The sequence below is a fragment of the Pseudochaenichthys georgianus genome, chromosome 7, assembly GCF_902827115.2.
Source record: "Pseudochaenichthys georgianus chromosome 7, fPseGeo1.2, whole genome shotgun sequence".
Taxonomy (NCBI): domain Eukaryota; kingdom Metazoa; phylum Chordata; class Actinopteri; order Perciformes; family Channichthyidae; genus Pseudochaenichthys; species Pseudochaenichthys georgianus.
This window is the reverse complement of record NC_047509.1, coordinates 19,988,189-20,001,592: the sequence shown is the minus strand read 5'-3', so window position 1 is coordinate 20,001,592 and position 13,404 is coordinate 19,988,189. Positions and strand designations below refer to the sequence as shown.

At 43.0% G+C, this 13,404-nt stretch overlaps 1 protein-coding gene across 2 annotated transcripts in view; it reads right to left on the bottom strand.

Moving 5' to 3' along the window:
- The window catches only part of arhgef25a (Rho guanine nucleotide exchange factor (GEF) 25a), a 35,153-nt gene extending 23,199 nt beyond the window's left edge, over positions 1 to 11,954 (bottom strand). For both annotated transcript variants that reach the window (XM_034086914.2, XM_034086915.2), the window contains exon 1: positions 11,452 to 11,954. In XM_034086914.2, the coding sequence (XP_033942805.1) occupies positions 11,452 to 11,557 (106 nt within the window). In that variant the 5' untranslated portion in view covers positions 11,558 to 11,954. The remainder of the gene's footprint in view (positions 1 to 11,451) is intronic.
- Positions 11,955 to 13,404: the final 1,450 nt, after the last annotated feature.

Here is a 13,404-nt window from a genome sequence, read left to right as displayed (position 1 = left end):
CATTGACGGTCAAAATCAGGACAGTGTGAGAAAAGCGGTGTATTTTAGGGGCGAAGGTTGTGCATTTAAATCACAGCTGCTGCCTCCACCTCAACCAAGGTCTCCATCAATCCTAAAAGTGCAATCATTCTGTGCTATAAATTCAGTGTTATTAAAATGTCTGCTGTTAGTTAACAGAACTGATGAGGTGCAGAAAATAGGTTTTCAGTTGCGTCCCTTTATGGCTCTTATTTCTCTCACACCTTTAAAGCCACAGAGGACATTACACAGCTATTTTCACCAGTAATTCTGTGTCTGACTTTTTATACCAACATCAACCTATAATTGGAATATTATTATTAATACAATAATGTATACAGAACTTAAATGTCACAGCTTGTAAAGGAGGAGATACCTGTACATGGCACCCTGTTTTGGTGTGGTTGTGGGTGTTTGATAATGTGTATGTGTGTGGGATAATTATAGTGATAATCAACACTAACCTTTTAGACATTACAACAGTGCACAAACACTGGCTGCTGTAGTAAAAAATATAGTAAAAAAAGGCACATCTGTTTATGGGTAAACAAGGCTGCCATTAGGTGGCTGAAGACAGAGCATATTAAAAGCAAGTGTGATTCCATAAGGCAGCTGTGGCGGTGCCAGACAGGACCCCTGTGAGGAGGCGGAGCTGGAGACAAAGCTGTGGTGCATGCTGGGTCATGGGGACGTGAAGCTTCATCGGCACAGTCTTCCCAACAGCTCTGCTCCCCTCGCTTCTGGGCTGTTCTGAAATTCATAATAGCTGTATACAAGGTCAATTCTCCAAACTGCCATGAGCAAAAATGTTCTCATAAGACATCGACAAGATGTACACAAAATATATATTTGAGATGTAAAGGGATGAAGAGGGATTGTTAGGGTGAATGTGAAGTAATTGTTGAAGAATATCTGATTGACACAGGGTGATATTTGGGTTGAAGATCAGGGCAAAGGTAAACTATTTAGTATATTGTTTGAGTAATGAAGAATACACAATTTATATATGTGTATATTCTCCCCACTACTCATTAGACATGTTTCTTATTTACATTGTTTATAAATGTTTTTTACGTGGATTCTTTCATATCAAGAGCTACATATTTCAAATAATAAATGTTAACCCAACAGATGTAATTTAAAGGTATGTTTGAATTCTGCAAACTTGGCATCTCACGTGTGTTGAAACAACTGCTCTCATGCCGATCTGGCACAATGTGTTTTCCTGCAGATGTTAAGATGTGCTGGTACAGTGATTCTCAGTCCGACTTCATGGGCTTTCCAGACACATTTTCTCTTTCCTTTCCATGGCTCTACACCTCTCCCCGCTCTAATCGCCATAGCAACAAAGCCCGGAAGGGAAAGAGAGTGGGGGACAGCGGCACAAAAGATTAACCTACACACGTGAATGTAATCGTTACCATAGATTTGCGTCACTTTTTGAACAGTAACACACAACTGTTCGTGGCTTATTTGTAAAACAATGCGGTGTGCACAAAGGCTGCCATTAAAAAGCTCACTCCACAGCACCTGTCTGCTTTTGTCTATTTCAGATCAAGTCCTGCTTTTGGAGCCCAAGCTCTCCATATGGCCATTAATGCCCCTTTCACACCAGCGCTTTTTCAGCTCCGGCTCGGAGCTGGAGCCTGAAAAGCGCCGGTTTTTCCTGTTCACACCGCAGCGGCGCCGGCTCTTAGCTCCGGAATCAGGTTCACTTCCAGCATAATGCGGCTTTCACACCAGCGCTTTTCCCTTTCTAGCTCCGAGCGGGAGCTTTTCTGATTCAGCTCCGGTTTCCCTTTTCAGCTCCCGCTCTGTGCACACCGCCCACTGGCGCTCCAGAGCTGCCCTTGCTGCGTCATGACGTCACCGTTTACATCGCTGATTTGCTCCCCAACGGCAGCCATTACGGCGCTCACAACAACAACAACAACAACGGGGAACTGCGTCGGGTCGATGATCGTGTTGCTTTTAATCACACGAAGCCAGAATAAATTGAATAACGACTTCTCCAACCTTATACTTTGCTCCAGAGTGCCGTGGTTCATTGTTTATTAATGTGTTTCTGCAGCATTTACCGACCGCTGCAGTGCTGCTCTTCCACGGGAGTTTATTCTCCCGTTAGCTCCCGGTTAGCTCACACTGCAGCGGCCGCTCTAAAGTATTCACTGTCCGACTCACACAAGCAGCTGATGCATATCTCCAGTTCCCCTTAGCCTAAGTGAATGTGTGTCAGTCTGAATTGACACTGTTTGGTATCACAACGCTGTTATGAAAGTTTCTCTGGTATAAAACGGGTGATGTTAGCATAGCAACCGAAGCTAAACTGACTACTTGCATCCGATAGCTGCAATAATACAAAACAACACGTCTGCCTCTCTCCACAATGATCGATAACAGTGAACGGATGGTCAAAGTAAGGTACAAATAAACAGAATCACACGAAGCCTGGTTAGTGTTGCCTGACTTTATAAAGTGTGTTTATAAGCACTACTGCTTGTAGGCAGGCATAACAGTCGACCCATGTTCAGGGGAGGTGGGTTTAGTTTCCTGCACGCCTCGACGTAAGAGAGACGTAAGCGACGCCACCTCTTAGCTCCGAAGCTCTTGCCTCTAGACCGACAATTTTTTGGAGCTGGAAGTGAACCCGATTCCGGAGCTAAGAGCCGGCGCCGCTGCGGTGTGAACAGGAAAACCCGGCGCTTTTCAGGCTCTAGCTCCGAGCCGGAGCTGAAAAAGCGCTGGTGTGAAAGGGGCATAAGAGGGTGTCTTATGAATACGCAAACTCCATTCGAGTGTCTCAGGAGAGCTTGGGCTCATATCAACCATTTGTGGTCTACAGTGTTGTCTACTCAATGAAATATAAATTGTGAGCTATCTAATGATGATAGTGAAGCAACACAGAGACAGAAAATATACAACTTGTGCCAAGGGGGGGAAACATTTTCTTTTGTAGATCTTAATTGCTCACTGAACTGCTTTGTTAGCAAACCATAAACCAAGCCCATGTTTCCACCTAAATGTCAGCAGATGTCATTTGAGCGTTTCCACAGAAACCCATTATTCTGATATAGACTGTGTGTGATGTCATTGAATTATTATAGCTACGGTCTTTTAAGTGTTGCTGCTAAAAGGAATAAGGCAGTTGCACTCAGAGATCAAAGTGAAGACACTGACAGGAAACATGAGGATAGAGAGTGAGAGGTTCAACATGTTCAACCTGTGTCGCTGCCGTTGTTCCTTGTTTTCTTTACTTAACCACTTGGCCACCAAGACCGATTATAAACCTTGAGTATTTGCCGCAATAGTCAAGCTGCTGGCTATCTCCTAGCTAATGGCTGTGTGTCTATGGTAACGATCAATGCAGACAACTGACAATCAACGTCATCTGCTGACGAATGAAAGGTAGATGGATCAATTTAGCTTTGCTCACAATGTTGTGGAGGAGGCAGAGACCAGAGACTGCAGGCACTTCCTGGAAATGTTTTCCTTTGCGTTCTTTCTCACTACATTTCCCAGAAAGAAACTTCCTGTACTTTTTACATTTGTACACAAGACACAGGTCAGCTATGTTGAATCTTGATGTATGTATTTTGTAATCAAGTAATAGTCAAGATAATTAAACATCTAATAACTGTAATGAAATTGAAATAGACAAACAGGAGGTTGAATTTAGGTCAGTAGTCAACACAATAGTAATTCTCTATACTGATCTTCTATCTCAAGATTTACAGTATAACCAAATGGTTTAGGAGTGCCTTTACCATACTGGTTGCATACTTAAAGGTCCCCTATTATACTGTTTTATAATCATCATCAATATATAATAGGTCTCAGATATATACAAAACATGTCTCTGAAGTGTTTGCCTCGAAATACCAAACAGATCCTGCATTAGAGCATCCCATAATCCCCTCTGTTTCAGCCCTGTTTCAAGAGTGCTGATTCTCTGTCTGTTACTGTAGATGAAAATAAGGAGCCCCTCCCCACACCCCTCTGCGAGATATTTGGTTAAAAAGAACTAGGGGTGTAACGTTTCACAGAAGTCACGGTTCGGTTCGTACCTCGGTTTGGGGGTCACGGTTCGGTACGGGTTCGGTACAACAAGGAAAAGCAAAAAAAGTCCCAAATGCATAATTTTTTTTTTCTGTTATTTATTTTTTAACAGTAGTGCAAGTTTTGGTATGAAAATAAGGAACTTTAACATTTGGAATCATTAACTGTATTACACAGTTAAAAACAAACCGCAAACAGTACCACACACACTCAGATGGCCATATTATTTATAATGGCTAATGTAAAATTAAAAGGTTAAATAAGCTGTACAACTAAAAAGAATGTCTTGAAAATATTAAAATAAATAATAAGAAAGTGTTTCAATCACAATCAGTAAAAGGCAATACAGAACTGTATAACATCTCCTGATGTCTAAATATAAAATAAATACAATGATAAATAAAAAACAAAATAAAATCTGTACCTTTAGGAGCAATGTAATTAACTTGTGAGTGTGTGAGGCCATTATGCCTAAATAAAGGTAAATGGTAAATGAACTGTACTTATATAGCGCTGTATCCAGTCTTTACGACCCCTCAAAGCGCTTTACATACTACATGTCATTCACCCATTCATACAGAGCAGTACCACTTGCTCTAGGACCTAACATTCACACACATTCACACACCATTGGCCATGCCATCGGGAGCAACTCAGGGTTAAGTATCTTGCCCAAGGATACATCGACATGTTGACTGCGTGGGCTGGGATCGAACCCACAACCTTCTAGTTGAAAGACGACCACACTCCCTCGCAGCCACAGTCGCCCTATAAAAAAAAAGGTACTCAAGCTCTATATTTTTACTCTATTTTCAAGTTGTGCTTCAAAAAGATGAGTTTGTCTACGTTGTCTATGTAGTGAGGGCAGATCTGTTGGCGGTAACTATGTCACCTGCCGTCGAGAAAACCCTCTCGCTGGGGACTGACACTGACTCGGATGTGATTGAGCATGTTTGACGTGTTACCACTAGCATACCGCACCGCTGTCGAACAACGCCGACACACCGTCTTCGTCCGATCCACAACTCGCACCCCATCATTGTTGTAGTCCACAGGGAACCCGAAATGTTCCCACACAGCTGATTTAAAATAAGCAGGTGGGTTCTAGCTCCTGTGTGTTGTGTGAACTCGCCATAGCTACTAGCTGTTCTTCTTCATGTATTGTGTTCGTTTTGTTGTGTTTTGTTCTTGTTCTTCATTTGTTATTTACGGGCGGCTGGCTTTTAGGCGCAATACCGCCCCCTGGATTATATATAGTGTAATGCTGCCCTGAGTGACAGACTTTTTTCCCACTCGTTAAAAAAAAGGCGTATTCACCGTGTGACTGCATGTGCCGAACCGTGACGTCCGAACCGTGACGTCCGAACCGTGACGGTACGGGGCGAATACGGACACCGTTACACCCCTAAAAAGAACACAATGGTGCTCTAGGAGGAGATTCAGGTGATAAAGTGGGCGGGGGTTACCTTGGTTGGTGATTGGCTAATGGTTCGTTATGACATCATAAAGTGGCCATAATCTGATCAGCTCATTTTCAGACAGGTTTTCATATAAATGGATCAGGACAAAAAGAGACCAAATCTTTTTTCCTGAAACTTTCAGACTCTCTTTCCACAGAGGGGACACATGTTTATGTATAAAAGACATGAACAAGTGGATTTTGCATAATAGGTGACCTTTAACAAAGACAGGTGGAAACTGACACCCACTGTTTAATCTGCAGATTTGATAGAGAACAAGATAACCTTTTCTAGACACAACATGTGGTTGCTTTAGCCGACTTCTTTACAACATTGCTTTCCATATTGTCACTTTCCATTGTTTGCAGTGCCTGCAGTGCTCTGTTTTGGAAAGTTTCTAGCGAGGCCGCTATCAAGCGTTCTCCGGGGAGAACAGCAGAGGAGAGCAGACACAAAGTCCCTCCCTCCTCTGACAGCCTGAGGGGTCACTGAAGCAATCCGTGTAGTCAACCTGTTGTTCAGATTTACAGTAAGTACGTTCCAATCTTGCGGGAAGAAAAGTTGTACTGGGTAGAAAGTGAACATGTTTTTTCCCACTGTATTCAATCTCACTACATTACAGAACAGCGTGAATATCAAACAGCAATAGAGTGAGTCGAACAAGACTGATAACTAAGTTTAAATGAAGCGAGAACAAATGTCGTAGACCCCCCTAAAGACTGCAGACATAAAAAGAGCCATATGGTCTGAAAGTGGGGGGAGAATCGCAGGGGGAAGTGGCTCCTCTCCCCCTCTGCGCTGTAGGAGAATTCTTTCTAAACAAGGTATGGAATGCACTCCTGTGTTTCATAATTTGTTCCCTCATTCTTCTCCTCTGCACGTTTACAAACAGAACCCAGAAGAGGAGGAAAATTGAGAGGGAAAGAAAGGAGGAGATAGAGGAGCATGGGAGCCATGGAAATATGTCAGGGCAAGGCCGCTCAGTAGAGCAAAAAGGAAAGGAAATGTAACTGTAAAAAAGGGAGATGAAATGAAAATGGGAGAAGGATATAATTAATAACCGTCCGACTAGCTGTATGCCGACCAGTCTAAAACAGAGAGGGAGAGATGGGAGAGAGGAAGGGAAGAGGACGAGAGAAATGAAAATGCCCCAGGAATGATCTTAGTGCTCCACTTGGTGTTCACATTCCAAGCCGGCAAATCATGAAACATTCAGCCCAAAATGTAAACTGTGTCATTTCTTCTTCCAGCTGGGAGACTGGGAACACTGGTAGGTATTAAACAAGTCTCCCCATCCTCTCTCTCACTTCTTTCCCTTCTCTCTCTCTGTGTCCTTTTCTCTGTTGCATGTGCGAGAGAGAAACAATATGGAGGAGATCAGTTGCACGGCAGAGAGGAGACAGGGGGTTGGGTGGGAGGCCAGGAGGAGATGACGGGGTGGAGGGTGGGCTGGGGTGCAACGTTTAAAAATATCTCAGACTGTCGAACACAAGGCTGGGCCACAGCAGTCCAGCAGCATACCTTCGGTTTCAGCTATTTCTGCTGCTTTTTCCATAATGTCCAAAGTCTGCCTTATAAGCTGATGACAAAGACGCTTCTCCAGCTGAAGCATAAAAAGACACGCTGGTTCAGTCACTGTAATTTTCCCCCATGCGTTTGCCAACAGAGCTGCTTTCTGTCAGAAGGGTACTTGACCTATTATCAAAATGATATGTTGGTCTCAGGGGTCTCAGAGAAACCTGGCAATCGGATTCCTGCGTCTGAGAACAACTACACTGATCTCTCCCACCTCCAGGGGCTCCCACTCTGACTGGTAGCGGAAAGCAGGCGAGGGGACAGTCATTGTCCCAAAGTGATCAAGTATTTCATTTTAAATTGCCAGCAAATGGGCCATGTGTGGAGGAAAGAACATTGCCAAAAAGCTGAAAAGCATTATGGGTGGAAAGAAATAACAGGAACATTTTTCAAAGCAGTGCAATTTAATATTAACTTTAGGAAGAATAATCCGCTAAATATTTTACAGATTAAACTGTTGTTGTAGTCCCGCTCTCTGTCTCTGCTATTCAACCATGTAAATATATGTGTGTGTTGTTGTTTGTGTGTGTCATTGCTGGGGGGGATCCTCGTCCTAGACATTGCATGCATGAGTCAACATCAGCCCCCCACACTCAGAGATAAACACACTCACAGATGCAAAGGGAACCCAGATAGAGTTGTGGAGGGTAAGGCGGATATTTTGGGTCCACATATGGAAAAGTGTTTTAGTTGCTATGCCTGTGCTACAGCTGCAGCAAAGTCATCTTTAAACTCCCAGACTGAGAGAAGCTGCTTACTGTGGAGAACAGAGCCGTTCAGGGACACACAAACAAATAACTCTAGATATCTATATTGTGCACCGATTATTATTCCCAAGGAAACCAAACACATGTCTGACATAAAGTACATTTACAGTCAAATGTGTATATAAAGACACTTGAAAATGTATCAAACATGTTTGACAACTGAGTTTTGTTAGGGTTTTTCAAAGTCTTTCAGAACAACTGTTCATAAACTGTATTTATTTTTTCAAATCATTTGTGTCTTTCAAATGCATTTCAAAACTGTTTGCATTTGAATCATTTCCCTTTAAGCTGCTAAGATAGAAATGCTGTGCTTTTAATTATGCTAAAATGTATTTTCACATTCAAGTGACAATCTGCTTTGTTTGAATGTAATCTTACCTACATCCTATCCCTTTCTTTCTTTTCTTTTCTCTGTCCGTCAGGGTCCTCAGGGTGCATCCCAAATACCATTAGGTGTGTGGGAGGCTTTGCTGCAGTAAAGATGCAGAGGTGATTGTGCTGGCCTCCACTGCAGTGGTATACATCATGATTAACATAACCAATAATGTCCAAGCATAACAAGCTATGTAATGCTCAAAAGAAACACAGATTCCTGCATGCATTATCATTAGTTTTCTTTGGCAGTTCCAAAAACGTAACTTTTTTACAAGATCTCATGATTCTTCCCAAGGCTTTGTTTTGTCCCTCTGGCCTATCTGGCAATTGACTGAGGAAAATATGAAATAATGGCACACCATCTATTTTTAAATGGTCTGTCAACAGTATTTGCTGAGAAGCAGCCCTCAGGCCCACTGGCAGCCAATCTGCTAATGTGCCCTGCAGAGCAGCACTAACATCAGAGCTCAAATGATACATGCTTTTCTCTTTCATTATACCCATCTGTCTACCTGTCCATCTCTCGGGGCTTCTGTACCATGCCGAGCACCACTCGGATCAATAATCCCCCTCCCCTCTGCACTCATGTTTATACATTGTCATATTTGCCTCAGTTTTTCATGCCTTCTGGCACTTGTCAGTCCTGTAAAAGAACTGCAACACATACCTTAAAAAAACATACAGACATTCACACATTGTCTCGCTTGTAAAGACTATGTTCTTCCTGTTTCATTACACCATGATTAAGGAATGAAATATGTGGCAGGATAGTCCATATGCAGTAAGGCCACAGAAAGCCCTGACGCACTGCAGTCCCCTTTCTGCATTACAGTGAATTGAACAGAAGCAGTACTGGTGGTTACTGATGGTCATTTTGGACACATCATTTATTATTATGAGAAACTGCAGCTAAACTTACAAGTCTAGTCACGTATTTGCTGATTGGTTAGAGTAAACGTGTGATGTCAGTGAACGTGTGCATGGAGGTGAAAGACACAAACCCATAGTGTGTGGCATAATGGTATACTGCACAGTGTGCCATCATGCAGCCTCAGTAAGTGTTATTATGCCAGGGAGTTACTCATGCTGTACACTATCATTTCCTCTTTGTCAATGGAGAGGCTTTTTTTGGATCAATGAACGGTGCAGATGCATTATGAACAGCTTAGTTTGATACAATAGACTAACACAGCTTGTCACTGGAACGAAAAGGACTATGAGGAGGAAATGGTGACACTATTCACATTGGAAATCCAGCAGCATTTGGACCCTGATTATCGCAGCTTTCAGAAAGCAGTTAGTAGGGGTTTATTTGAGTTTTTTTAACTCCCCCAAAGTCCAACATGTGACAAGCTTGACCTACAAGTGCATTGTGTTGGGTTTATCAGCAGTGCTGAAGACCTTGGCGAGTGAAGTCAGACCTGCATTGTTCAGTGTTTTTCATGTAAACACCACAACAGTAACAACAGGGTCCTGGATGTCAGTATAGTTCCCGACGCAGGTAGATTCGGTAAATGAGTTTGAAAAGGTCAACTGTATCTGATAACAAGTCAGAGAAGAGTTCTAAGGAGAAAGTGCAATGAAAGTGAAAAGGCCACTACAGTTGTCTCTTGACGTCGTGTTAATTATAGGAACTGTAATGTATGTGAGCTCCTATAGTAGGGCCAATACAGTAGTAGCAATGTACTTTTCATAAGGAGGTTTTAAGGATCGCAGGGATTCACATTAATAGTTAAGTTACTCTAAGAGACTGCTGTAATTGTATTATGTGGTTTCTCCAGAGAGGTAGGAGTGCTCGTGTTTCTTCTGCTCCGATTGTAAATGAGATCAAGAGGTTTTTGTCTTCTAACTCTATATATAAATATGAAACATCTTGTCGTGATGGACCAAAACAGCCTCCTGATACATATCGGATTGTTGGAATAATTATCTTATTGTATGTTTATTGGGATTTCTTTAAATAGCATGACGTGTTTTATACTTCCACTCCCCCACATGTTTATACATTATGATCTAAGCGTGTGTATATTTGCTATGATAACATGTTGGAGGTACAATGGGGATCTGCAGGCTATGGAAAAGGGAGAATACATAAGAGATTAAAGTGAAGGAATCTGAGGTATGTATCCAACAACGCTGGCCAATAATCTGAAAACCTACTTCATGAGCTCCCCCGCCCGCCCATGTGCAGAGCCTCAGCGGGTAGGTACACTGTTTATCCCTTTGATGTTGGCTTTCAAAAGCTAACAAACACGTAGCTTTCCACCGCAACGTAAAGTCATTTAGTGCTATTAGTTTCCGCTGTTGTTGTAACTTTTCTTTCCAGCTAGGGTGACAAAAGTATGTGCAGAAGACAGCAACAGGAACAGAAAGGAAAGATTGAGGGACTTGATTGACTTCTCTCAGGTAATGTCACGGGGAGTCCTGAGTTTTATAAAAGAAAAAAGGCACCCAACCAGCCTGTTTATAACATATCATGCCACCCGCTGCCTTTACTCAACCACACTATTCTAATAGACTGCTGCTATTGCTGCTGCACAACAAACAGGAGGGTTGGAGAGAGAGCAAAAGAGAAAGAGAGATTACTTTGCTCAGGGTAGAGTGATGTTTCATCCATCCACGTGCTGCACATACCTGACCGACACACACTCATCATGAGGACAGACACTGTCCAATTCCCAAACACACACACAGTCCTCTCTATCACTCTCTCGTTCCTCTATTTTGAATGGAGGAATGTGTGATGCATGTCCTCCTTCGTCTTCCTCACTGTGTAGTCATGTGTACGGACTTTTTTCTCGCATACTCTGATGTGTATGAAACACACATCTGTTGCTGGAGCTGGAGGCGAGAGGATTGAAGCTTAAACTATTAGCATACGCTCACAGGAATGGAGGGAGAGATAAGGGAGACGTGGGTGGACAACTGAGAAAATGTGGAGGAGATGAGCGAGAGAATGTATAGATATTAAATGGAAGGAGAGGAGAGGAGTCATCGCTTCAGTTCAGTAGGATCAACAAAAACACACACATACAAGTAACAACTCTCACACACAATCTATAAACAGACTCTCAGATGCATTTTGGAAGTACAGCATCACCCTCAAGGCAAAGAAAGTTAGACTGAAGATGATAAACTTGATAAGAATCATGCTTTTTCTGTCTTGGTGAGTTTTTGTCTGTGAGTGTAACAGCACTGACCTCTGACTCGGGCATAGCAGCAGCCACACTTGGCCAGGACTTTACGGAACAAGTGTTGGCAGCCACAGCCTCGGTAGTGGCGATGGTGACGGTTGCCCCCTTTCATGCTGTTGAACCATGGGCGAAGGTGGGCATGGCCCGGCACTTTCTCTGTCTCCACTTCTTCTCTCAGTCTCTCTTAGTCTCCCTCTCTCACCCTGACCCAAATAGAGGTTTACTCCTCAAAGTGTAAATCCCCAAAAAGGCGTCAGTCTCCTTAGTTAACTGCAGACAGACTTAAAGCCCACATCCAGACGGGAGGAAGAAGAGAAAGAGTCCACAAAAGCAGCAGCCAAGAAGAAATCCACTCTGACAGGGTTTTTCAGCTGGTGAAAAACAACCAAGGAAACATTCCAGCAAGCTTATCGTTATCTTGAATGTGCTTCCCTGCGCTCCGTCTCTTTCTCTGTTTTCCTTTTGGTGCTGAGCTCTTGCCTCTGTGAACTGCCTGGTCAAATGACAGACTTGGAGACTGCTTCAGAGAGAGAGAGAGAGAGAGAGAGAGAGAGAGAGAGAGAGAGAGAGAGAGAGATAGTGAGGGAGAAAGAGAGTAAGGGGAGGGGTGAGAAGGGTGGAGTCTGCAGCTCTAGTTACTGGCTATTCCAGGATAAGGTTCCCACTCCCCTTATTTTTCTCTCTTCCTGTCTTGTGTGTCTCTCCTCTCAGCTGCTCCCTTCTGTGTCCTCGCTTGTCTGTTATCCTTTACTAACCAGCTATAGGAGCAGATGCCACGCAGATGCCACGCTCTCCAGTGCAGATCTATCTCTCCTGGAAATAGCAATGTCTGTAATGATATAATGCTATTTACAGAGAGGCTATGTTGGGGTGAAGGTGTCATGTATTTCCCAGTAAGGCAAAGACAGTGTCATCAACAGCGTCTGTTAAACAGTTCAGGACTGTGTGTTCACATCATGGATCATCGGGGGCTTTCTTCAGTGGGACGGCTCCAACATGGACTTCTGTGTTCAGTTATGATCATGGGGCCGGCATTGCAAGGGCTTTTTTTCATTTGTGCTTCCATAGAGGGAGCATGTGGTCTCCAATTTCACAATGCTGGCATGTTGGCATTCTGAGTGTGTGTGTGTGTGTGTGTGTGTGTGTGTGTGTGTGTGTGTGTGTTGTGTGTGTGTGTGTGTGTGTGTGTGTGTGTGTGTGTGTGTGTGTGTGTGTGTGTGTGTGTGTGTGTGTGTGTGTGTGTGTGTGTGTGTGTGTGTGTGTGTGTGTGTGTGTGTGTGTGTGTGTGTGTGTGTGTGTGTGTGTGTGTGTGTGTGTGTGTGTGTGTGTGTGTGTGTGTGTGTGTGTGTGTGTGTGTGTGTGTGTGTGTGTGTGTGTGTGTGTGTGTGTGTGTGTGTGTGTGTGGGATTTAGAAAGAGAAAAGTGGGTCACTCTAACCAGAGAAACTGGTTTACTGGTTTAGATTACAGTTAAATGTATATTTTGCAGGAGTATAAAATACAGATATAATCTGTAATTATATATTGTGATATCAAAAGGGACATGCAGATCTGAAAAATCAAGGTACTTTATCATATTGTTCATAAAATGGAGTAAACCCTTACTGAAATTGACTCCTACAACAATGTGTTACAATCAATGGTATACCCTTACTTCTCAGGCTGTACTCTCAACAATGACAGCAAACAAGCATACTCTAAGAACTTTCACTCATCTGTTCCAGACGTCCACTTTAAGACTAACCAGTTCTTTTGTACTTTTACTCTATTCAGAAAAAAACATGTTTGTGTGTGTAGCACCTCACATACATCTGGGTGTGTGTGTGCGACTGAATGAGTTCTCAGATTTGTAACAGTGCATACATGGACATAATAGATGAGTGTACATACCTAATGAAGGGTATGCGTCCCAAAGTGAAAACACAGCGCTGTATCCGTACTCTAAAAGTACTATATTTAT